This window comes from Neltuma alba, unplaced genomic scaffold, assembly GCF_004799145.2.
Source record: "Neltuma alba isolate B1F8T4 unplaced genomic scaffold, ASM479914v2 tig00003734_pilon, whole genome shotgun sequence".
In the NCBI taxonomy this organism is placed as follows: domain Eukaryota; kingdom Viridiplantae; phylum Streptophyta; class Magnoliopsida; order Fabales; family Fabaceae; genus Neltuma; species Neltuma alba.
In genome coordinates, this window is record NW_021633410.1 from 7,699 (window position 1) to 34,430 (window position 26,732).

The 26,732-nt window shown below is 34.7% G+C and overlaps 2 protein-coding genes across 2 annotated transcripts; both read left to right on the top strand.

Moving 5' to 3' along the window:
* The first annotated feature begins 2,241 nt into the window (after positions 1–2,241).
* LOC114742398 (repetitive proline-rich cell wall protein 2-like) lies at positions 2,242–3,081 on the top strand. The gene is made up of 2 exons (XM_028930667.1): positions 2,242–2,573; positions 2,604–3,081. The coding sequence occupies exons 1-2, from the start codon at positions 2,242–2,244 to the stop codon at positions 3,073–3,075; spliced, it is 804 nt and encodes a 267-aa protein (XP_028786500.1). The 3' UTR covers positions 3,076–3,081.
* Positions 3,082–18,084: 15,003 nt separating this feature from the next.
* On the top strand, positions 18,085–19,202 carry LOC114742397 (uncharacterized). Its single transcript, XM_028930666.1, has 2 exons — positions 18,085–18,304; positions 18,877–19,202. Exons 1-2 carry the CDS (start codon positions 18,085–18,087, stop codon positions 19,200–19,202), a joined length of 546 nt encoding a protein of 181 aa, XP_028786499.1.
* Positions 19,203–26,732: the final 7,530 nt, after the last annotated feature.

The window sequence follows — 26,732 nt, forward strand, 5'->3', positions numbered from 1 at the left end:
GTTAGAAAATAATGACAATAATTTTCTCTCACTAATTCTGTTGATAATAATTGTTTTTTTTTTTTAAGTGAAAATATTAAGCCAACAAGAACTCGGAATAAGGTAGCAGAGAAAAGCTGTTTGTAAAAATGAATAGACTTTTTTACGAGAAGTCAATGGAATTATGAGAAAATGACTTCGATCACGAATAAACTAATAAAACAAAAAACAAAAATACTAAACGAAAAACCACCGACACTCTTCCATGCGACGAGCCTGAAGTAGATGTAAATTGGCAATATCTACAAATGGTCAAAACGAAGAACGGGTTAATTAGTCAAACCCCACCTTTTCCTAATCCTATCATGTACGGATGCATACACCAACCAGGGAAAATAGAAAACAATTTTGTTTTTATTTTTCAATATATTTCCTCCCGTCTTGTATATAAACTTCAAATAGTCAAATCAGATCTAACGAACAAACATTTAAAATTAATTAAAATAATAATAAATTGGTAAGAATATTTTTTTTCCAAATATGTCCTTATTTATTATGAGAGTAATTGAGAGGGACAATAAATAAATAAATGATGAGAGAGAATACATGGGGTATTATATGCCACTGAGAGGGAGAATGAATTATTGAAATAATTGGAGGGAAATCAACTTAGCCACCTTTCTAATTAATGCTATTCATAGTCATTGGACGAAAATAAAACATTAAATATGATCAACCAAGGAAAAAATTGAAAAAAAAAGTATTAAATATTCAGAGAAAACTCAAAATAAAATTTATAAATTGGACGAAGCCTCTTTTCAAAAGTAAACTTGTATATAGGACGGGAGGGAGTATATACTAATAGGTAATGCTCCCTCCAATCCCAACTATAAAATCCCGTTATGAGGTAAATTTTGATGATATCTCAATCTATTTTATTTCTTAAATTTATAAATTTTTTCAAACTACTCTTAATAATTTTGATTCCCATATTAAGAGATAGTTTCAAAGTAAATAATTAAATAGGTATTATACAAAAAATAGTACATATTTTAAAATAATTAATTAATTATTACAAATCAATCATCTAATTTTATATTTAGGCTATGGCACAAAGTTTGTATAGAATGTGATGAGCATCCAAAACTCATCAAGTCTAGACTATTTATATTTAATTTGGATAGTTAATATTTTATTTTTTTATTTTTATTTTTTAAAAATAATTATGAGCATAAAATCTAAAATAAAAATAATACCTTGATTATCATTTTTTAAAACATAATTTTTATTTTAATTTAGACTATTTAAATTAGATCTAAATAGTTGTGATGTGAGGAGGGGTCGTGTGTGTACTTTCCAGGTGGGATAGTCCCTTCTGGAACTTTTACGTTGTCATCCTCACGTCTTAGGAATCGTGACCTGAGTCTGTATTATTAAGCAACTTTGAAATTCTGTATCTACCAAAATAAGGGACCTTGAAAGAAAATGATCGCCACTTATATTTGCAATTTAATTTTTTTCCCATAAAAAATAAGTTAGAACCAAGTGGTGCGTGTATGTCGGAAGGATGTACTGTACAAATATTAATTAAAGTATTATATTATATATCACATGGTTGGTGGACAATTTGCTGATTATTTTATAATTTCTACTCTAACCTCCTTCATTGACATATTCTTAATCAGCTATTATTCAAAATAAATAAATGAATCTATTCATTCCCAGCTATTAAGCATTATCCATATTCATTGACCAATCTGCCAAAACAATCATATTGATAAAATTTTCTTATGCAAGGATATATAACGAGTATTTCTAATAAATGCGTGAAAATACTGTAGAGACACATATATGAAAAAAAAAATGATTCGTTTAAAATAACTTCAGCACTGAAAGAAGTTAAACATACATAATAGTAAATTGATGTGTGCCTATTTTTTAAGAAATTTTTTTAAAAAAAATTACACACAAGAATTATTGAAAGAAATCGAAGAAAATGCTATAGAGATTTCCAGTTATCCACATGCATGCAACCAGACCTAGCGATGGAGTTCACACCTAACAACTAGCCTTGACTTTACTTTTTAACATTATCTTATTTGTATTTACCAAAAAAAATTATCTTATTTATTAAATGAATTTATTGTTCGTGACAAAATATATTGGACTCACAACACCTTAGTACCTACTACTTTCCCTAGTTCTACTATAAATTGGGGCACATAATCTGTGATTTGCATCAACACAAGTTTGAGTTCAACAATGTTGTCTAAACACTTGCTATGCCTCCTTTTAGGAGCGGTGTTTCTCACCACTTCTACCTTTGCAGATTATTATCAACCTCCCACTTATAAGCCTCCAACAGAAAAACCACCTGTTTATAAGCCTCCTACTAAGAAGTCACCCACTTATAAACCTCCAGTTGAGAAACCACCTGTTCATAAGCCACCAGTTGAAAAGCCACCTGTTTATAAGCCTCCAATTGAGAAACCTCCTGTTCACAAGCCACCAGTTGAGAAGCCACCTGTGTACAAGCCACCAGTTGAGAAACCTCCTACTCACAAGCCCCCAGTAGAGAAACCTCCTGTTAACAAGCCACTAGTTGAGAAACCGCCTGTACACAGCCCACCAGTTGAGAAACCACCCATCTATAAACCACCAATTAACAAGCCCCCAGTTGAGAAACCCCCTGTTTATAAGCCCCCAGTGGAGAAACCTCCTGTTTACAAGCCACCAGTTGAGAAACCACCAGTGTACAAGCCACCAACTGAGAGACCACCTATCTACAAGCCACCAGTTAACAAGCCTCCAATTGAGAAACCTCCTGTGTATAAGCCCCCAGTTGAGAAACCTCCTGTGTACAGGCCCCCAGTGGCAAAACCACCTGTTTACACATCACCAGTTGAGAAACCACCAGTTAAAAAGCCCCCAGTTGAGAAGCCTTCGGTTTATAAGCCTCCAGTGAAAAAACCACCAGTTTACAAGACACCAGTTGAGAAACCACCTATGTATAAGTCGCCAATTGAGAAACCACCTGTGTACAAATCCCCAGTTGAGAAACCACCTGTTTATAAGCCACCATCTTATGGTCACTAGTCTCCAACTACGATGAAGCATGAGCTATGTATCTTGCCGTCTTAATCATACCTTGGTATTTTGAAAATAAGATAGCATGTGACCTCTACAACTTGCCATCAAGTGTTCTATAATATTTTGCCAATTATATTTTACATTGCCGTTGTTGTTAAGTATGTATAATGAAATTGTAATATTTATCATTAATTAATAAAATTGTCTATTTTACCCTACTTCCACTTGTTTTTAATTATCTGTATATATTGTTAGCTATAATTCATAACCATTCTCATTTAGAGATATATATATATATATATATATATCAATGTATTACAGTGGATGAACAAAGGTGCCCAAGACAAACGAGTTCTAAAATTATCTCTCCCTCCAAATCTGGATAAGGCATATTGTGAAGTATTGATATTTTAAGGAAGTAGTAGGAGGTAACTAAGATAAACATGCTCAAGTGAATATAAACGGGGTCTGCATAATAGGGGAGTGTGTATCTACTGTGGGAGTCAATTGTTGAGAAGAAATTTTATCAACGTTTCTTTATAGCACCTATACAAGACTGGTTTCAGCTTAATTTGAAGTTTAATGATAAACCTATGTTTTTGCATGCATTTTCATATACTTTTGGTGGGTTTTTGTCATTATTATTGGTCCTTAATTGCATCATTTGAATATAATTCATATTAGAGTGCTTTAACTTGAATTAGTACATAATAGGGGTAGAATTAGCATAATTATGATTAATTAATTTTTAATGACAATTAATGTACCTTATTCTTGAATTTTGGTTATAGGTTTTTGGTAGATTTAAAAATAAAAAAAAAAGAAAAAAATATAAAAAATAAAAAATAATTAAAAAAAATAAATAGTAAAAAACGGGGAGCAAAAAACTGCTTTTTGCTCCTACCCTAAAATTTCAGTTGAATCATCATTATCTTCAGCGAGAAGGGACCAGGGGGTTGACGGTGAGAAAAACAAGAAGGACCAGAGTGCTGTGAGACCGAGAGTAATGGACTAGGGGGACTCGATGGTGAGAGCTGGGCCTTGAGTCATTCTCTCCCACCACCACCGTCATCGTCTTCGCTGAGTCTTTCTGGTGGCAGAGAGAGGACGACGTTCTGGAGGTAGGGAGAGATGAGGAGAGAGACCGAGAGTGAGGCTTAACGGAACCAGAATGAAGGACCAGAGCTCGACTGAAATCACACCTCCGCCCCTCTATTTTCTTCATTCCCATCAATCCAAATCATCATCTTTCACTTCTATTCGAATCTATCATCACCATCAACTTCATCTTCTCCTTTTCTTTGGTCTGGAGGCAAAGTAACTAGAGAATCAGTGACGACAAGAGAACAGAGCAGAGTCTTCGAGCATCCTCTATTTCCTTTTCGGTGTTCTTCTATGGCAGCCTATAGTAGAATATTGATTATAGCAATTTTGAGGGCAAACCGTGGCTAGCACTCTGTAATTCTCTAATTCAAAAGCAATAGCAGGAGCTTGGATTTTCATAGGGGAGTTTTAGTTACTTTAATTTCCTGTCCACTAGTTTCTTAACAATTTCCAAGTCTTAGGATAGTTTTTCTGATTATTGGAAAATTATTGTTTAATCTGATTATATTTGGAGATTATTGTGGCTGGATTACTGTTTAGCATTTGACATTGAGCTGTTTATAACTTTAATTTCAATTATAATGTTGTGGTTATGACATTTGCATTGACTTTGGAGTTAATATATTGTGATTTTCTGAGGTAGCTTGGAACTTGAATCATATTGTCTCTTGCTAGCTTTAATTCTATTGTTTTGTATTTAAGAGTTACAATTAAGTATTGGTTTTTGGTATCCTTAATTCCATTTTGCTATTTTGGTTGCAGTTAGTAAGTTGGGATTTTCAAAAATATTTTGTGACAATTCGAGGTGGCTTGGTTGTTGGATTAAAAACTTAATTATAACTTTTAATTCATTGTTTTAACTCCTGCATCTATTGAAGTGAGGATTGCCTACGTTGTTAAGTTGGAGGATTGATTATTATTATTATTATTGTTTACTTGTGTGTTTCATTTTCATCTCTTTCACCATCATTCATTTTAATCAATGTCATATAAAAACATAAAGAAAACAAATATTTTAATTTCAATTTAATTCATGATATTTAGTTAGCAATTCATCAAAATCAGAAAATCCTTTTTATATTTTAGGTTATTTGCATTTATTTACTAGGATTTAATTTCATTTTTGGCTCCTTAAAGTGAATACGACCCGGATCATACACTAAATTGCATTAAGTCATTAATTTTTGGAGTAACCCTAGGGTGACAAATTAAGGGCATTATTTCAAGTGGCGCCACTGCTGAGGAGCCAAGAAATTGGTTCCCTAGTAATTAAGTGTCAAGTAACCTTGATTGGGGTTCATTTGTTAAGCCTTTTTAGTTTTTATTTTTATTAGTTTTTTGCATTTTTTTTAAGTAGTTTGCATTTGCTTTTGGTTTTTCATAGCACTTCTTTCATTTGCATAAAAAAATTTTCAAAAATACAACCAAATATCTTGATTTTGCTTTGTTTTGCATATAGATTTAGACACTTGCATTTCATTCCATTCATCTATTTTTGCTTGAATCTAGTTGTGCAAGTCAATTTTGCATTTTGCTTTTGATTGATTGATTATTTATGCCAAGAAAGGGTAGGTCTAAAACCCTCACTGCTAGAAAAAAGGCTTTTAATAGCAGTTTTGGAGGTAAGGTGGATACAGTTGACGTTGAAAGGTAAAAAAACATGGCGATTGAAAACTGTCATGGAAAGTTAACTTTCCACGATGGTTTTTTACATAACTTCTGTTATAGGCTCATTTTCCACAGCGGTTTAATTAATAACCACCACGAAAAATATTTTTAACAACGGTTATTAAAATAACCGCCATTAAAAACTCAAAAAAAATTTTATAATACCGCGTGACTTTCTTTTTACCTCCCTACAGTTTATAGTTCCAAATAAATGTAGGCAACTATGCAAAACAAGACCATATGACCATCAACTAGCTAGTTAACATATACAGTAAGCATTGAAATTTCTTTTAACACAGGCACAAAAGCAAAATAGAGAGGCAAAGTAGAGTCTACATCTTCAAAGAAAAGTAACAATTGAATTTTGTCTGTACAATAGAAGTAAAGAACATATATAGGAACTAAGGGAAAAAATCTAACAAGGAATTTTTTTAGGAATGACCTAACTATTTCAAATATGCTCAAAATTCTGGAGCAATATTGTTGACAAAGTGTCCCTCATCAAGTTGATGTCATCCATAGGATATGACGCAACATTTTGAAATACCAATAAATAAATCAAAAATAACATAGTGAATTTAATCAAAAATGTGAAATGAATTGAAGAATGACATGCAATGTAATTTATCTTTACCTCGTCTAATTTCTCAGTCACCCCTGTCTCAATGATGTCATTCATGTAGCGGATGACATTATATCTATATTCAACACGCCTTTGTTGACAACGGTACTAACAAAATGAAATATAAAATTGAATATTAGACTTTGATTATAAACATTAACTTTAATTATTGAAAAATATTTAAAAGTATATATTTAGCTCAAAACAACACTCTTGGGAGAATCCATGTTGGTGGTTGTCTATTTTGCTTAATCACCACAACATTAAAATTATGAAAAGCCCTATCAACAGTATTAAAAATTGATATTATAGCATATTTTTGTAAACTTCACACGTAATAAATATATAAACATAAACTAACATGTCGATGACATCTTTGGTTTCTTCGGATGGACTTCCATAAAGGGAATCGAACCAATAGACTTTGTTATCAAAAGGGACATAAACAATCAGAGTCTAATGATAACTGCAAAATATGAACCATATTAATTATAATCTTATACATACAGCTTGTGTATCTCAAATACAATAATAGACTTACCCTTCCACGTAAGGTGCAAAATACTTTTGCTTTCTCATCTGAGCCATTGTGGTCATCATGTAGATCGACCTCACTTCCACAATATTATGCTCTTTCTGCACCCTTTGAGAACACATAAAATCATATGTTCCCTCAAGTCCTCTATTCTGACAGATTTGAGTAAAGTGACTGTTGTTCAAGTAAGAAACATTAGGACATGCATAATGTATAACATGAAATAAGAAAATGATATTGTAACTTACAAAATAGCCAGCTGTATGAAGACTATATCCAGCTCCTCAAAGATGAGGAACTAAATGAGGTCTTTCTTGTCAATGGTGAATTCGTATGTTATATCCGAACCCACAGTCCCCAGTGGCATCTTGAAAGTAATGGGCTTATTCATGTTTGCCACTATGAAATGAAGAACCTCCAAACTAGAATATATAAGTGCAACATCACCAGGAAGAGGCCGGAGTACAGAATCTGATGATGCCCTCTTTGTGGCCTTCTTCACTGTTGCCTTTTTCACCACTGGCTTTGCAATAAGTTTCTTTGGCCACAAAATGAAATGTCCTTTAGCTTGAGCAAGTAGTTGAACCTCATCAGTAGGATTAGGCACTGGTGTACCTGTATCCACCGTCACCCTTGCTTGATCACTCGGAACTTTCTTGCCATAGATCATTATGCCCAAGAATGCTTGACTATTAGCAACATGAACAGCTGAATTTTCATAATCCACATAGAGAGCACATGGCATTCCATTGTCTTTGACAGGGTCAGGGCTAGGTTAGGGTCAGACACTATCAGTTGCCGTGTCTGATTATTACTGCCTTCCCACTTTTCATCATAAGTAAACCCTGAAACATTATATGAAATTAGTTAAGGCACATTAAATAAGTTTAAATAGATCAAATGAACCTTTAGAAGATTTGAAAAGATGTGTGATTATTACTTGGGAAGGTTCAGACACTCGGGGCATCTGGAATCTAGTTATGCCCATCATCATCATTACCTGTTGAAACTTGGCATCAAATTCCTCACGTATCTTTTACAACTCTGCCATGTGTTGTTCACTAAGTTTAGCTCAAACTCTCTCCGTTTCTTCCTGTAATCACTGGTCGAGCTCCTCTTTAGATACCATGTCAGCGGAGGATGATCCAGTGCTTCTTCTTGAACTAGAGCTAAAAAATTGTTTAATACCAATTCCTTTAGGGGTCCATCTGACTCTGCTTGGATGGTCAGCCTTTCCAATGGCGGTGGCCAAGATATCCATCCGTCCTTGAGGGACAAATACACCTTGGGATAATTGTTCCTCAAGTGTATCCTATAACATTAAGCAAAAAATTCAATTTGAGATAATTAAAAAAAGCAATTAATGAAGCATAATTCTTAAATATTACTTGCAATCCTCAAAGCAACAATAGTAGACTCTGGAGTAATGTATTAACCCTTTTTAATCCTCGTCATCTTCCATTTTTCTTGGCAAGAAGGATGCTTAATAGGTGGAATGTAGCTAGTAGGATTTGAAACAGTAGCCATTTGTTCATTCTTCATCCGCTCCTCCATCATACTTCTTTCCAACCCACCATACCTTACACGAAACATGGTATATGGGTACACATTCTGCTAAGATATTTGTTTGTTCTTCTGACTCAATGCCTATGACAATAAAACAAATTCGACAAAGTTAGTTTAGTTAAATAAAATATGAACTGATTAAAAACTAAGTTTGAAGAAACCAAACCTGAAATGCAGGGTCTTCATGTTGCTTCACAAAACACTCATGCCTTGTCATTAATGAACTAGTATCGTTCCTTAGGATGCTCACACTTTCTTTTTCCACGGATATAGTGTTTTGTCAGTGTGGATTTAAAATCCCTCTACGATTCTTTAAGCTTAAACAGACAGTCTCTCATTTGCTCAGTGGCAGGAATATCAAATGTCAGCTGCAATATAATAGCATAGGATTATAAGTAAATAAGCAATTATAATTGAAACAAATAAAGAAAAGAATTCGTAAGGTACCAAAATATCCTCCCAAATGTTTTGCTTTAAATCTTTATCCACCTTCTTCTAGCTAGGAATGTCAATCGGAATCTTAATGCGTGTGACATAACCCACATAACTAGTAAATTGAGCCCTAGTCTTTCCTATAGGCTTCAAATCATCACCAAATTCCATTGTGATCCTCATGGCCTATGTAGTCTCATCACGTAAAGCCAAATGCCTGATACGGGTTGGCCCTCTACCCTTTCTTCGGCTAATAAAGGAGCTGTCGTCGCCAAAACCCTGTTGACCAGATCCATCCATTTCCTGTTCAGAGAACACCCAATTAATAAATATAAGAATAAAAAATATCAAGTTAATATAAAGCATTAAGTATATTTAACAAAAAACATCATATTATGAATAATAATAATAAATATAAAATAAATTTAATAAGAAACATCAAATAATTTATTTAAGCCTTGCAACGATTATCCTCCTAAATTCCTTCACAATGATAATCTCTAACAGCATAATCATCATCTACCAAATCTAATTCAATTGTTTTAGGTCGAGTAGCTGTGAAAGGGGGTTTTCATCGAGAGTAAACTCTAAGTCACTATCATCTCCACCAACTCCTTGCCTATTACCTTGAAGCACGATAGACAATTTCTTCTTTGCTAGATCGGGAACATAAAACACTTGTTTTGCTTGACTTGCCAAAATAAATAGCTTATCTCTATATCCAAACCTCTTAAGATCAACTAAAACAAATTCAAATTTTTCATCTACTTGCACAGTATTACTCTTAACCTACTTATATTTAAAGACGGGAACTTTAAACTTGGTATAACTAACCTCCCATATCTCTTCTATTATTCCATAATAGGACATTACCACCAATATTGGGTTTCTATCTTTAGAACTAGCAAAATGCATAGCTTCAACTACTACCATCACCCTATTGTTCTGCATAGTACTCTTATTGTAAAACCCCCAATTTGTAAAACCCCTAACCTCAAGACATTTAACCCATCACAAAACCTCTACTATGGTAGAAAAGGAAATTTGTTAATACGAGCTACCATAGTAGAAGGAAATTTCATATTTTTAGAAATTAACTTTCAAACTCGGGTCAACCCGATAGACGTTGCATGCAACTAAAATAATCCGTTCATATTCACTGGGCCTCCGAGGCCTCCGGCCCGGGTAACACATACATCAAAATCAGCCCTTCAAAATAGTTTTTTCCACCAAATAAAACATATTCCATAAGGCAATAGCAATGGCCTCCGGCCAACCAAAATAGGAAGATACATTCTATTCAATTTACAACGAGGCCGGGAAATCGAAGATACCAAAAAGCGGTCCTAAATGTGGCAATATAACTACTACTCATACATATACAAATGCTAGAGGCCTAAAGCTAACCCAGCTCAAGCCTCTGCGTCTCTTCCCGAAGGTGCACGCCTAGAACCTTCTCCTGAAAACATTGTAAACCACGGGGTGAGACAAAGTCCCAGTAACCAACCTTTCCAATACTAGGTACTACTAAATAGGTGCTCGTGAGGTGTCAAGTGGGGCAGTTCACAAATAATACATAATGATAGCCACAACAATTTATGCAAGTGCAATGATGCAATCCCATCAACCAAATCCCTCACTTTGGGGGATTTTCAGGAGCCGAACCCGGCCTATCCCTCACTATGGGGGACGTAAGGAGCCATAAAGGCCTATCCCTCACTCTGGGGGACGTAATGAGCCCGAAGGCCTATCCCTCACTATGGGGGACGTAAAGAGCCAACCATCATGCATTAATGGAGGCCTTACCACGTGGTAGTAACAGACAAAACTCTCACCAAACTCCCAATTAATGTATCATGCTCAAATCATAATCAAGAGTAATAATCATTTCATAATTAATCTCATTCAGTGGCATATCTTTCACAATTCCATAAATTCATTCATCATAAATCCAAACCCCACAAGACGGTTTTCCATTTTTATATACAACATATAATTCGAACACAATTACTATTTGGAGCACAAAACACAAATCTACTCACAATACCACAGAAGCAAGTACTAAGGATTGGAAAGTGGTTACCTCTCGCCTGAGCAAGGAATAACAATCAACAAAGTGGCCCCGCGTACCACCAAGACTCACAACTGGTCTACACAAGCACACAAACACACAACCAACATATATTAGCATTCAAACTAATAATGTGGCCAAAACAACACTTGGGGACACAAAATTCCTATCTCCCATCAAAACTCTACCCAACTCAAGGGGTATAACTATCAAAACAACACTCCAAAGTCCTCAAAGTCTATTAAAACATTAAGTCTCCTTCCAAGCATCAATTATAGTTCAAACCTCAAGGGCCCACTATAGGAATTCAACCTCCAACAACCCATTTGAGCAATTAAGGTCCCAACAACAAATCTAAACCGATTAAGCATCCAATTAACCCTCCTTAACATAACCCAATTCACAAAACTCAAAAATCAATCTCTACATTATCATCCTCAATCCCAAATCATCCAATTCCATAAACCCTAACTCCAAAATTCAAGATTCTTTAAATCTAAGAAAACTACACCGATTAAATACTTAAACTAACCCAATGCAATCAATTAAACTCAAAACAATCGGTCAAAAACCTCAATTCCATCACAACCTAGAAATTCCTAGGGTTCCACCAAAAATCCTCATAAATTCCATGGAATTTCAAGAAAGAAAGAAGATTAGAGGTTAAAATCACTTACTTGAGGAAATGGATCCTTAGAAATGCCTTTCTCAAGCCTCCTCCACGAAACCCTAGCAGAGCTTCTCTCTCCTCCTTCAGATTTTCCAATTTTTCGCACATCTGAACCCTCCAGCGATTATATAGAATCGCGACCTTTCGCCGCGGCGAACTCCATCTTCGCCGCGGTGAACTAATCCCGAGAGGGATTACTCGCCTGAAAAACCGACTTCGCCGCGGCGAACTCCCATCTTCGCCGCGGCGAAAGCTTCCCGAGAGGAAACTCTCGCTCGCCCAGAAGAACTTCGCCGCGGCGTGCCCTTACCTTCGCCGCGGCGAAACCTTCCCGAAAGGGAAGCCTCGCTCACCTGAACAACTTCGCCGCGGCGTCCCCAAGACTTCGCCGCGGCCAAACCTTCCCGAGAAGACACTCCCCTCTAAAACCCCCGGTTCGCCGCGGCGAAGTAAACTTCGCCGCGGCGAACATACCCTGAGAGGGGTACGTTCACCTATTCCTCCAACCAACCTCAAATCCAACCTAAACACCAAGATCAAGATTAAATCACTAATCTATCCTCAAAATCAACCCAAAAGAGGCTATCAAAACCCGATTAAACTTAGGATGTTACACTTATCGTCTTGGGTTTTTGTGTAAAATGACTAACCATTTATGTCATATCTGTCCCAACACAAAACCTCAAAACAAGGCCCTGCAGCTAGCCTCTGTATTGTCTTAGAAGGATTGCCATCTTTTAACACTTCTTGCTTGAACCACTTTGCAAATGACTTATTATGTTCATTAGGTAGTTGCATATCGTTCTTTCTTGGATTCAAGTTCTTCAGCATATTCTTGTGAGCATTCAAGTAAGACAAAACTTCATCCGTGTTGTTTAAAATGTATAGATGTGCCTACATTACAACTTCTCTTGACATAGACCTCACTATGACACCCCATATTCCCTTGCTTCTCCGCTAATCATGTCAAGATTAAGGAAGTCCAACCACCTTTACCCTATCAAGATATACATTACAAAACTTAACTGCCTCAGCTACATATCTCTCAACAATTGATGCCTCAGGCCGATAAGGATTGTTAGAGTACCTTTTTAGGATTTTCATGTATCTCTCAAAAGGATACCTCCATCTTAAACACATGGGGATGCAAAGTCTTGTCTCTCATGCAAGATGAGCTATCAAGTGGACCATAATGTCAAAAAATGATGGCAAAAAGTGCATTTCTAATTGGGAGAGGATCACATAATCTTTATTTTCTAATTTATCTAACTCAGTAAGATCAATGACTTTATTGTAAATGGCACTAAAAAACATACATCTTGTAATAGTGCTTCTCACATCAATTTTCATAATGCCTCGAATAGTAAGTGGAAGTAATTGTTGCATCAACACGTGACAATCATGAGACTTCATCCCTATTATCTTCAAATCTTGCATTGAAACAAGTTTGCTCAAATTAGAAGAATAACCTTGTGGCACCTTAATGCTATTGACAAAACCACAGACTTCATCCCTGTTATCTTCTTTTGATAATGTGTGCGCAACTGGATGTAAATAAGCTCTCTTACCATCTCTTTCTTGTGGGTGGAGGACTTTTCTTATTCCAAATTCGACTAAGTCATGTCTTTCATTGATTCCATCTTTAGTCTTTCCACTTATATGTAAAAGTGTACCAACAAGGCTCTCACATACATTCTTCTCCACATGCATCACATCTAGACAATGCCTCACATCAAGACTTTGCCTATATGGAAGATAAAAAAAGATAGATCTTTTTTCTCATATATTCCTCTCATTGGTAGCCTCCTCCTTCTTTTTACCGAAGACCATATTAATTCTCTCTACTTGCTAATAAATTTCTTCTCCGGTTAATGGTATTGGAGCCATTTCATATTCTTGTGAGCCGTTAAATGCCTTCTTCAAACTACAGTAAAAGTGGTGCCAACTAAGAAACCTTCTGTGACCAAGATATATCGTCTTCCTACCATGTTTAAGTTGCATATAGTGAGCACCTTCTTCATATATCAAACATGCTTTATGCCCCTTAACACTGTATCCTGACAAATTTTCATATGCCGAAAAGTCATTTATCGTGGTGAAGATTATGGCACGTAAATTAAAGGTCTCTTGTTTATATGCATCAAGTATATCAACACCTTCCTCCCATAATTTCTTTAGATCCTCAATCAAAGGTGTCAAATACACATCGATATCATTTCCCGGTTGTTTTGGTCCCGAGATCATAAAAGATAGCGTGATATACTTTCTTTTCATACATAACCAAGGAGGCAAGTTGTAGATTACAAGGAGTACCAGCCAACCACTCTGTGTGCTACTAAGATTACTATATGGGTTAATTCCTTCCATACAAAGCCTTAGCCAAACGTTTCTTGGCTTGCTAACAAATTGAGGAAAATTTTTGATCTATTGTTTTCCATTGAGGAGAATCTGCTGGGTAACAAAGCTTTCCATCACATATTTTCTCATCGAAATGCCATCTCAAGTTTTTTGCATCTATGGCGTTAGCAAATAGATACTTAAATCCCAGTATTATTAGAAGATACCACAGAACCTTCAAAGGAGAACCTTTAGTTATCTCATTATAATCAACATCATCTTTCTTAACTTTGTATCTTGAAGTCCCACATTTAGGGCATTTATTCAACCCTTCATACTCATATCTGAATAATATACAGTCATTAGGACATGCATGTATCTTCTCATATTCCAAACCCATCGGACACAAAATTTTCTTTGCCTCATACATTCGTTTTGGAAGTGAATTCCCTTTTGAAAGAATATCACTTAGCAGTTCAAGTAATTCCGTGAAACTAGTATCGATCCAACTATTTCTTGCCTTCAAGTTCATCAATTTTGTGTGGTCATCATTACACCCTGGGTATAAAGGTGTCTCTGGATCACTACACAAAGTTTCAAAAGTAGGAGAGAACTATGTAGAGGATTCAGACCTTATATCACGAAGCATATCCAAAACTCTATCACTAGAGTCTTCATTTACAACCTTCTCCTTTCCAAACAGTGTAGTCTTTCCAATTTCTCCAAGCCATATCTAATTTGTATACCTCAAATTTATTCCATCATAGATAAGATGCTCTTTTATCTCAGAAATACTCTCTCGACTATTGTTTAAGCATCTGACACAAGGACAATAATACAATCCATCCTTTTACTAGGGGTATTTCTCTGACCAAACTCAAGAAATCTTTCAACCTCATCCTCATATTCTTCGCTAATTCTCTTAGCTTTCATCCAACTACGATCCATTATTCTACAAAGTCAATGAATATAGTTGTCAAGCTCAATTTTAACTCCTTAATTCAAATATTGAAATAATAAAATAATTAAATGTTAGTCAATAAATTAAAATTGACTAACACTTAATTACAAATTAAAGGGAATGTCTCTTTTTTTAAAATAATAAAAAATTAAATATATAATTACTTTTCAAAATTAGATTAAGTAATTTCTTAAAAATTGGTATATATAGTGAATGAGCAAAAATATTGATAAAAATAAAAAGTCAAATAAACATATATAAGTTTTGTAAAATAGTTAAACAAAAATTATTTTAATCAACATTAAAACTATTCTTCATAACATATTTCAATATGTATAAAGTTTTATAAAACTATTCAATTAATTCAATATAATTTCTTTTCAAACACTTGTTTTTAATTTAAAGTTATAGAAAAAAATAAAAGTAGATTTGTATATAAAATTCACTTTTTGTAAAAATAAATTAATACACATATATACTTAAAAAAGTAAATTTTTGTAAAAATATTATTCCCTTTAGATCCTCCATTCTAATTTTTCTTATAACAAATCCCAAATTATTTAAAATATAAACAAATCAATCAATCAACCAAATCAACTTAACAATGTAATAAACAAATTAAAGACAGGATAAATTTGAAAAAATATAACAAATAAAATAAAAATAAAAATTCAATTTCAAACCAATTCAATAAGTAAAGATTCTTAAAACTAAAACTTTTGAATCCAAAACGGGAACACAAATGATATCCATTGGTAATAAAATTTTAAACAACACTTTCTCATCAATCAAAGTTCATAACCAAAAAAAATATTGACAAAACACTGAACAGATTATTTATTACTAAATTCACAAATTTATTACAAAAAATTACCAAAAATTCAAAATAAATATAAGAAAATTATAAAAAAAATCAAAAACTTCAAAACTAATCAACTTCAAATGTTTAAACATGTTTCTAATACTGTAGATAGGAAGCAATTGAGGTTTTCTCACATCAAATGCCATCAAACAATACCTCAAGCACATTAAAAATGCAAAATCAACAATGCAAGCCAACTACAATATAAAACTAACAAACCCATTTGAAATACAACAGATTTTTATGGTCAAAACATTCAAGAAACCAAGAACAATTGAAAAAAAAATGAAAAAAAGAGACTACTCACTCAGCAGAGACGATTCAAATGCAAGAAGAAGGACGTTTAAATGGCAATGAATGGTGGCAAGAAACCGCAAGCTAAATGAAGGAGTTTAAATAGTGGAAAAAGGGAGGGAATGGCTGGTAATAGAAGGTTGTTAGTGGTGGGACAGAGGGGGACCACAGCACACTGAAACAAAATTGTGAAAATGAAAGAAACTAAACCTGCGATCGGGTTATTTTAAAACTTTCCATGGCGGTTATTTAGAAAACCGCAGTGAAAAAGTGTTTTTAACGGCGGTTATTACCGTTGTTAAAAACACTTTTCATGACGGTTTTCTAAATAATCGATGTGAAAAATCAACCGTCACAATACTTATTTATGAAAATGCCACCGTCTTTTTTCCCATAGTGTTTTTCTTGTTAACCGTCGTTATTTGGCGACGTTAAAAGTCTTTTTTCTAATACTTCCTAGTTCCTTCCAATTCTAAGCTTCAAAGTTCTTTAAGGAAAGTTAGACAAGACTAGAGGGTAGAAAGGACTAGTGAGATTATAATTGAAGAGGAAAATCTTTCACACGAGTCTAACTTGTCCTCTAGTGAATTTAGTGTGTCTATCGATCCTGAGGTTGAACTAAACACTCCAACTAGTCTAGATTTGGTGGTTGACTTAGGTGACGTAATAGAAATTGTTAACAACCCTAATGGTAATAACAATCCCAATGGTGGTAATGGTAGAGGCGGCAATGGACATAGTAGGGAACATGATAGAGTAGGTAAGAATGATGGAGGTAACCCTGGAAGAAGAACTATTAGGGAAGCCACTACTTCTAATGCAAATTATGATCCTTTCAATGTTGCATGCCCTAATGTTGATGTCAATTTTAAAATTAAAGGTCCACTAGTTAATTCTTTGCCTAAATTCTATGGTTTGACAGGTGAGGACACGTACAATCATCTGAAATCTCTATCTATAGTATATTCTAGTATGAAGCCGGTCAAGGCTAGTTTGGATGAGGTTTTTTGGAAGGTATTCCATTTGTCTCTAGAGGGCAAGGTGCCAGAATACCATAACTGGAACAATCTCAGAAAAGCATTCTTGGAGAAGTATTTCCCTATTTCTCGGACTTTCAGACTGAGAAAAGAGATCTACTTTGCAAAGAAAGAATATGATGAGCCACTTTTTGACTATTGGAACCATTTTCAAGACTTGCTTTCTAAATGTCCACACCATCATATTCCAGATAAACAGTTAGTCCAATACTTTTATGATAGACCTAAGACTCAAATAAGGGGATATTGGATGCTGCTTCTTGGGGTTCTCTCATTGATTTGACCGCTAAGGAGACATAGGAACTTATTAAGAAAATGGCCTTGAACCATCAACAGTATAGCAGAAGGGAGTCTAAAAATGTCAATGCAATGCATACTAATCCTTCTTCAGTCTACATTCCTAAATTAGACACATTCACTTCTCAAATTGCTACTTTGACTACACAGTTTATAAGCTTGCATCTCACATTCCCCCTGTTGACACTTAGAATCCTAATTCTATGGAGATGGCTACACCTAGTTGTGAGCATTGTAACTTTGTTATGCATATCTCTGCTACTTGCTCTCATAGATATGAGGAAGTTTTCACCATGTATCAAGGAAGGGCCAATCAATCTAAGCAATAGAACACATACTTAAATACATATAATGAAGAGTGGAAAGCATATCCAAATTTTGGATAGGGAGGAGGTGATGATAGGCAAGTTCAAGAAGGGTTTTAAGGGAATATGGTTCCTCAAGGCAATCTTACTATGGGGGGTTACAAGGAGAATCTTCTAGACCAGAGCCTACCCCACAACAACCGTAGTCCAAGGATGATGAGCGGTTCTCTCTAATACTCAAGGGCATTGAGGCAATGAATGAGCATATATCTAAGTGTGAAGCTAAATTTGAAGCTGGATTTGCAACCCTAGAGAATAGGATGGAGCAATGGGAGACTAGAAACTCTAATTTGACTTCTTACGTCACTAAGTTGTCAAATGGTATGAGTGAACAGCAAGCTAAGGCTAGTGGGTCAGTGCCTTCCAACACGATGATACATTCTAAATCTTTGAATGCAATCACATTGAAAAGTGGTAAGGAAATTGGTGCTAAGTAAGTGTAATTCAAAGATGATGATAAGGATGAAGAAACGGTTGACGAAGAAATAAAAGTTGAGTCTCTTCTTTCTAAAACCACTCAAGACATTCCCAAGGCCACTTAAGAGACCTCTATTCAATCCAAAAGTACTAAAGAGAAAAGGCTCTTAAAGCAATCCCTTAAGCAATCATTGACTCAGGAGAAAAGGGAGTCTGAAGCTACTAAGTAAGGGCCAATAGAGAAGGGATCACCTTCCAAAGGTGATGAGGTAAACATTTCTGACTTGCCTTTTCCTCATTCCTATCTCATGAGTAAGAAAGTTGTTGAAAAGAAAGATAATGATGAGCTTTTCAAAATGTTTAGCAAACTTGAGGTTAATATTCTATTACTTGATTTGATTAAGAGGATACCTAAGTGTGCTATGTTTTTGAAAGATCTATTACAAACAAGAGGAAGTATAGACATAGTGAGAGAATCCAACTAGGGTCTAGTGTTAGTGCTATCTTTAAGCCACAGCTACTTATTAAGTGTAAAGACCTGGGTTCCTATATTATTTCCTATACTATAGGCAAAACAGACATTTCACTTGCCTTACTAGACTTAGGTGTAGCCATAAATGTTATTTATGAGAGTTCAGGTATTAGTGCCTTAAAAGACACCACTGTTGTGCTAGGTCTAGCTAATAGGACTGTGACACACCCTAAGGGCTTTCTTAAGGATGTTCTTATACAAGTGAAGGGTCTTGTGTTACCAGTTGACTTCTACATGCTAGATATGACTGATGAGATTAAAGCTGATAGCACTTTGATTCTAGGAAGAACTTTTCTTAGAACAGCCCAAACCATAATTAATGTGAAAGATGGGGTCATTACCATGGGCTTTGGGGACCAATAGATTACCTTCAACATTTCTGATGCTATGAGTCAAGGTTATACAGATTGCTCTTGCTTGGGTGTTAATTTAATTGATTGTGCTGTTAATGATGTTGATGATTTGCATGAATCTGAGATGCATGAACATGACTGGTATGATGAGATTGTTGAGAATGATAATGCATTTACTTGTATATCTACCCCTCATTCTTCTTCTTTTTTTGCTCATGTTATGGTGACGTGGTGTGCGTTAACTGTTCAAAAGTTGATCACCTCCTTTCCATCTCCTATGATTTTTATACATTATTTTGTCTCAACTGTGATTATGTTTTGAACATTACACCTAATGATAGCCTTGAGAAGGGTGAGTTTGTTGATTTTGCAAGTACTAATGATAAAGGAGTTGTTACACAAGCTACGCCGGTAGCTTCTCCTGTAAGTGGTGCTGGAATATTAGAAAAGGCTAGCAACAAGCTTGTTACTGACTTAGTCACTTCTAATCCCACTCTTCCTTGTGATTTACTCAATGTTTCTGTTGATAAGATTGATACCGATCCTCCTTTTTGTAGGTTATCTAAAAGTGGCACTAAGCTGGGAAGTGGAGGACATACACATCATGTTGAGCTTATGTCTCCTTCCCCAAGCCACATGAACACACCACTTGCTTCAAATGCACTTGACATAAAAGAATTAGTTCCTTCTGTTGTGCAACCTCCTGATTTAGAACTGAAACCCCTTCCCCCTAACTTGAAATATGTCTTTCTTACTACTGAATCCAAATTGCCTGTTATTATTTCCAGTTCTTTGAGTAGTTCTGAAGATGAAAGATTGATTTCTATGTTAGAGAGTCAAAAAGGGGCTATTGGATGGTCTTTAGGGGACATTCCAAGGATTAATCCCTTAGTTTGAACACACAAGATCCTTCTAAATGAAGGGTCCAAGCTAGTTAAACAACCACAGAGGAAACTGAATCCTTTCATTCTGGATGTGGTTAAGAAGGAAGTCTCTAAGTTGTTGAGTGCTGGGATCATCTATTCCATATCAGATAGTGAGTGGGTAAGTCCGGTACAAGTATATGCCTATACCATCAACCAATAAATCAAGAGACAAGCAAGCACACATTTACACATTTATTTATATTATAACTTTTTGAAACAAGTGTAGTACATTTTATAACTTACACTCTAAAGATTTTGAAAATTTCAATAGGAGAAAAGGAAACTAATTATTAAAAAATCTAAATGATGAGTGAACAACTAAACTTAATTGCCATTTCTTGTTCTAGAACTCATCATTACAATCTACTCATTTGTTAAGGAATTTTTTTGCGAATCCATTCCTACTATATGACCTTATTACAACTCTTCCAATTTCAATGCACTTTTTTTTAGAAGCCCATTCCATGCATATCACTTTATGCTCATCATAATTTTAGACCATCCAGATCGATTTTAAATAGTTCAGATTGAATTTAAATTTTTTTATATATTTTAATCAACTTTTTGTTTTAATAGATATAGAATTTAAAATCAATATAACATTATAACTAACATATCTTTTAAAATAAATTTATCATTGAAAAAATTGTATATTAAAAATTTTGAATTTAAACCATCCATATCAGGTTGAGATGGTTGAGATTGCATTACAGTAATGAGCACATAATGCTCAACCTTGTGATGAGTACTGAATGAAGACCCCTTTTCTTATCCCTTTTTCTTTTTCCATAAAACATGTCCGTTGCCCACCTTTTTTAATCCCTAATTGATGGATGTCTAGACATTAATAACTATTAAATTAGTTCTCAAATCACTTTTTTTCTCATTCACCCTCACTATAAATAAAAGTATACTATTATAAAAAAATATAAAATTATATTTAAACAAACATTTTTATCTATTTAGTATCTTTAACCAATTTTAACTGACTTCTTAACTTACATAACTTAGTTATTTGTAACTTAAAAAAATCTTAATGTTTAGTATTTTGGCTATCAAGTCTCCTTCCATTAAAATTACTATAAAAAAGTAACAATTTTTTCATGTCAAATTTTTATATTTTTACTGTATGCTATGTCATTTTTTAAAAAAATAACACTTGACATTTGACATGTAATTTTAAATATTTTTAAATACTTGAAATAAGATGTTTTAATACAAAAAAAATTTAAAAATATTTATTTGATCAAGTTTTTTTTTAAAAAAGTATAAAATATGCCAAATTATATGTTAAGCACCTAGTATTATTTTTTAAATGAGAAAGTATATAATAAAAAAAATATAAAGTTAATGGCTTACAGCATCGCAACCCACTAAGTTTGGATGAGATTCTCAAATAATTTTAATGGCACGAGAGTTAATAATTAAATTAAAACATAAAGTATTAGAGTTCTTAATTTTTAAAGATTAGGAAGGTTATAGCTATCAAGTGTTAGAAAGAAATAGAAGAAAACACAAGAAGGATTTTCAATATTCACCTTACATGTGCAGATATAGCTATCAAGTTCACAGTTACTAACTAGCTGGACTTTAGTTTTTTTCATTGTTCTATTTATTAAATGCTTTTCAATAATATAATATAGTGGATGCACATAATATCTCCCTACCATAGCTCCTTCCAAGTTACCTCATAAGTTGCATTGCAATACATACATATGTTATTTGCACCTTCAAGACAAGCTAAGCTGAGTTCAACAATGTCCTCTAAACTTGGCTCTATGGCTTCCGTTCTCCAAATATAGTGACATTGATGGTATATGTCAGATAAATAAAAGATTTGACTAGAGAACGTACTGGGTCAGATCTCGGGTCAAGTCGGTTTGATCCTCTGAGGTTAGGCTATAAGCTAGACTATAAAAGTCTAAGCTTTGAGTGCATAGCAAAGCACCTCTTTGCAAGAAATAATATAAGAGAAAGAGAGAGAGTAGGAAAGCTCAACTATTAGAGTAAGTTGAAAATAATAGGTGGAGGCCTCTATTTATAACTTTGGCCAGGGGTATTTTAGAAAGCCAAAATATCCACTGAGCCTATTTGTTTGAATTTGAATCTGGATATTTAAATATATCTTTTGAACCATATAGCTTCTTAGACAACTATAGAACATACTACGTATTCTGCGTCCATGGATAAAAGAGACACACATGTTTGTTTCTTGCCACTCTAAGAGATTGCTCCATTGTTTAGTAGGAATGCATAGATTGACGTCAAGTGTCACTTGTCCAAGTCTCCTGCCCAATCAGCATCGGAATAACCCTATGCACGAAAGCTATTTTCTTGATAGCACAACTCATAGTCCATGGTTCCTTTTAGAGATCTCATAATCCTCTTTACAGCTTCCCAGTGTTTTACTCCTGGATCGGATTAGAATCGACTCACAAGTCCAACTGCGAAGTATATGTCTGGCTTGGTACACAACACAACTTACATTAGGCTACCAATGGCACTTGAGTATGGGACTCTCTTTATGCGTTCTATATCACATTCTTTTAACACGTTTCCTCGCTTAGGTTATATCCTTTAACAATAGGGGTATTATAGGCTTACCATCTATATTGAAACGCTTAAGAATCTTTGCTATGTATGTCTTTTGTGACAATGATAGCAATTTCCTAGAACTATCTCTTCTTATCTCAATACCTAAGATATATTCTACTTTGCCCACGTCTTTCATCATGAGGTTCAAGGATAATCACTCTTTGATTATCTTGGTTAGTTTGAGATTAGTACTAGCTAGGAGTATGTCATTGACATAAAGGGATAGAATGACAAAATTGTCTCCAAAATATTTGATATAAACACATTGATCTTTCTTGATCATTTTGAAGTCATATGAGCTTATAACTTTGTGGAACCTCAAGTATCCTTGCCTAGATGATTGCTTGAGTTCATAAATGGATCTCAAGAGTTTACAAACCTTTTGTTCAATCCCTCTCGGTATGAAGCCTTCAGGCTCTTCCATATAGATTTATTCATCTAATTCTCTATTTAGAAAAATAGTTCTTACATCCATTTGATGCAACTCTAGGTATAAACTTTCTACTAGGGCTAGTATCAATCATATCGAGTTCAAACATACAACAGGTGAGAAAGTGTCTCTATAATCAACTCCTTCTTGTTGTGTCTACCCTTTAGCAACTAACCTTGCTTTGGGTTTATTAATTGATCCATCAGTCTTGCGTTTATACTTGAGAACCCACTTGCTCCCAATTCCTTTCAACCAAGTAGTAGATCAACTAATTTTGATACTTGGTTGGACTCCATGAAATCTATTTTTCTCTTGTAAGGCCTTTTGCCATTTTTTCTTAAGAGGCCCTTTTAGTGTTTTTTTAACACTTATAGGGTCTTCTTCATCATTTTCTAGACTAACAATGAAAGTTGCTCCTTCAATTGAGAAGCGTTTCTTAGGAGTTTTGTCTTTGTTGCTTCTCCTAAGTGGGGTTGCTGTAGGACTTTCATCCAGTCAAACCTTATTGTGAAAACAGTTCAACCCTCCTACTTGAATTAGTAGACTGAGGAACACTTTGTTGTACATCATTGCTATCATTTTCATAAAGATAGCTTGTTCGATCAATACTCCATCTGCTATGGAATTTCAATTTCTATGAATGTTGTGTCCCTTGACTCTCTCTCAGTCACTGAGCCATCATTATTTCCACCAATAAAGTTGCATCTCTTAGAGTTCTCAGAGTATCTTATAAAGATACACTTTTTACCCTTTGGTTCTAGCTTGTCATACTTATGGGAAGAATCACAAATATAGACCGTTGACCCTCATGGTCTTAGAATACTTAGATCTGGTTTATGGTTTGTCCATGGTTCGTAAGGGGTTGTGGTGACTAATTTAGAAGGCACTCGGTTAAGCATGAATGTGGCAGTTAGAAGAGCATTTCCCAAGTATGAGGTTGGTAGCATAGCTTATGCCATTATTGATCTAACCATGTCAAGAAGAGTTCTGTTTCTCCTTTTAGCAACTCTATTTTGTTGAGGAGTACCGGGGATTATTAGTTTCCTAATAATGCCCTTTTCCTCACAGAGCTCCTTGAACTGATTAGAGAGGTATTCTCGACCTCAGTTAGTTCTTAAGGCTTTGACCCTAGAACCTAGTTGATTTTCTACTAGATTGAGATATTTCCTAAAGCACTCTAATGCCTTAGATTTGTGACAAATTAGGTAAGTATAGCCATATTGAGAAGAATCATCGATGAAGGTAATAAAATACCATACTCCGTGATGTGCCCTTGTACTCATTGGTCCGTAAATATTAGAATATACCAATTCAAGAGGGTTGTTAGCCCTCGTTGCCTTTCCAAAAGGTTTCCTTATCCTCTTGCCAGCCAGGCAATATTCACATAGAGAGATTTTTGTTTTAGACACGTCTCCTAGTAAACCATCTTTTACTAGTTTGGTCATATGTTCTTGACCAATATGTCCTAATCTAGCGTGCTATATATCATAATTGATATCAGAAGAAAGCACGTAGCAAGAACTAGAATTAAAATTGTCATTGAAATTCTCCAAAACAAAGAAACTATTCAAAACATAATCATAAACTAAAAAGTTGGTCCCATACGGAATGTCTATGATGAAATTATGGGAAAAGACATCAACGTGAAATTTAACTAACGAAATAACAGACAAAAGATTCTACTGAATATCTAAAACGTAGAGCACATTTTGCATGACTAGGGTTTTTCCTCTATGCAGGGTCAATTCACAAGTGCCAATCCCTTTGACTTCTACTCTCGCATTGTTCCCAACATAAAGCCATCTGCTTCTTGTTAGTAACCGAAGAAATTCTATGAACTTGTCACGATCCTTGCTCACGTGGTCCATTGCCCCCAACTCTATAACCTATACAAGGGTAGTTTCAGTAATAAACACAATGCTAGAAATAAAAGAGAAATGTATCAAATCTAAATCCAATACCTTTTTCTGCTCAGGGCACTCCTTGGCATAATGTCCCTTCTGTTGGCAACCACAGCATTTGATGGTTGCTATGTTCTCTTTTTTCTTTGGCAAATTTCTTGCCTTCCTTGAACGAATTCTTTCCATTCCTCACTTTAGGACTGTCTTTCTTATTTTAAGAGCCTTGGCTTCTCTTAGACTGGTTTTGGGAGGATGATCTCCCTTTTTTTCCAGTTAAATATGCCTTACCGATAGGTTTCATAGTCTCCATTTGATCATCCTCTAGTTAAAGGTGGCGAGCTACATCAACAAAGATTTTTATACTCTCATTATGAGTGATAGTATGCTTCATGGTATCCCAACTGGTTAGGAGAGATCTTATAACAGCTTGAGTTTGTTACTCATCAAATAAGGTGCCTTTGACTTCCTTAAGCTCCCTTATCAAGTTCTGTATTGCCCTTAGGTGATGCCTTATGGGAGTGTTAGGACCCAACTTGAAATTATCATGTTTGACGATGATCTCCTAAGCCTTGCAGTAGAGGTGCCGTCAAACTCAGATATCAGTGCCACCCACATGGCAAATGCAGAAGGGTGTGCTTCGAATTGCACCAACACATCATCAGTCATGGCACTTAGCATAGTGATTATGGTAATGGCGTCCCTTCTTTTCCAGATAGCATAGCCATCCTAGTCCCTTCGTGATGCATTCGCCTTAGGCTCCAGAAAAAAAGTTGTCAACACATCAATGACTTCTTATTCTTTCAGGACACATGATATCTTACAATGCCACATGTTGTAGTTTTCTCCGTTCAGCTTGTCACCACTTATGAGGTTAGCTACGATGGACTTGATTCCTCTTTGAGAATTGTGCTATCATATAGATAAAAAAACAAGAACAAAACTTATTCGCTCATGATATATTTTACCATTAGTTCTCTCAAGCTCTCTTGAACGTCTTTCTAGCATCTACAAAGATGTTGTTTGGAAAACCCTTTGCTAAATATGTGTCCTATTCATACCAGTTCCTCTCTATATTGGATTACAATGTTTGTGTAAAAGAATGCATCTGGCTCATTGGTAATTTGCTTAGCATAATAGCTAAATTTTGAAAACAGACATTTTATATGTTTGTATTGGTCAGCATGCTTAATTGCTATTTGTTCAATTAGATCTATGTCTGTAGGTATGCAAACTTCTTCCTTCTCTTGTTCTGATTGGTCAGAAACACATTTCTTTTTACCATTAATTTCCTCAAGTGTATTAGAGCTCACTTATGATTGAGGTAATTTTCTTTTATCAGTACTTTCCTCAACATAAGTACTTGAAGACTTTGGAGCATCAAAAAGTGGAGAATAACTTAGTGGAAATATTTCTGAAAAGGGTTAGACTATGATGTTGTCATATTTTTCCTAAACCCAAAAAAATTTTAAGTTAAAAAAGTAAAAATTAAAAAAAACATTTATTTGCAATTTTTCATACATCAAATGTCACAAAAAAAAGCACAAAATATATCAATTTGTAGCTCACGATTTTAGGAAATTTTTAGGTAAAATAGGGTCCAAAAACACGTTTTTACACTCCTTCACACACCTCTAGAAGCCTTCCTTTAAAAAAAATGAAAAAAATAAAGGGCGAGAGGGTTGGCCCCT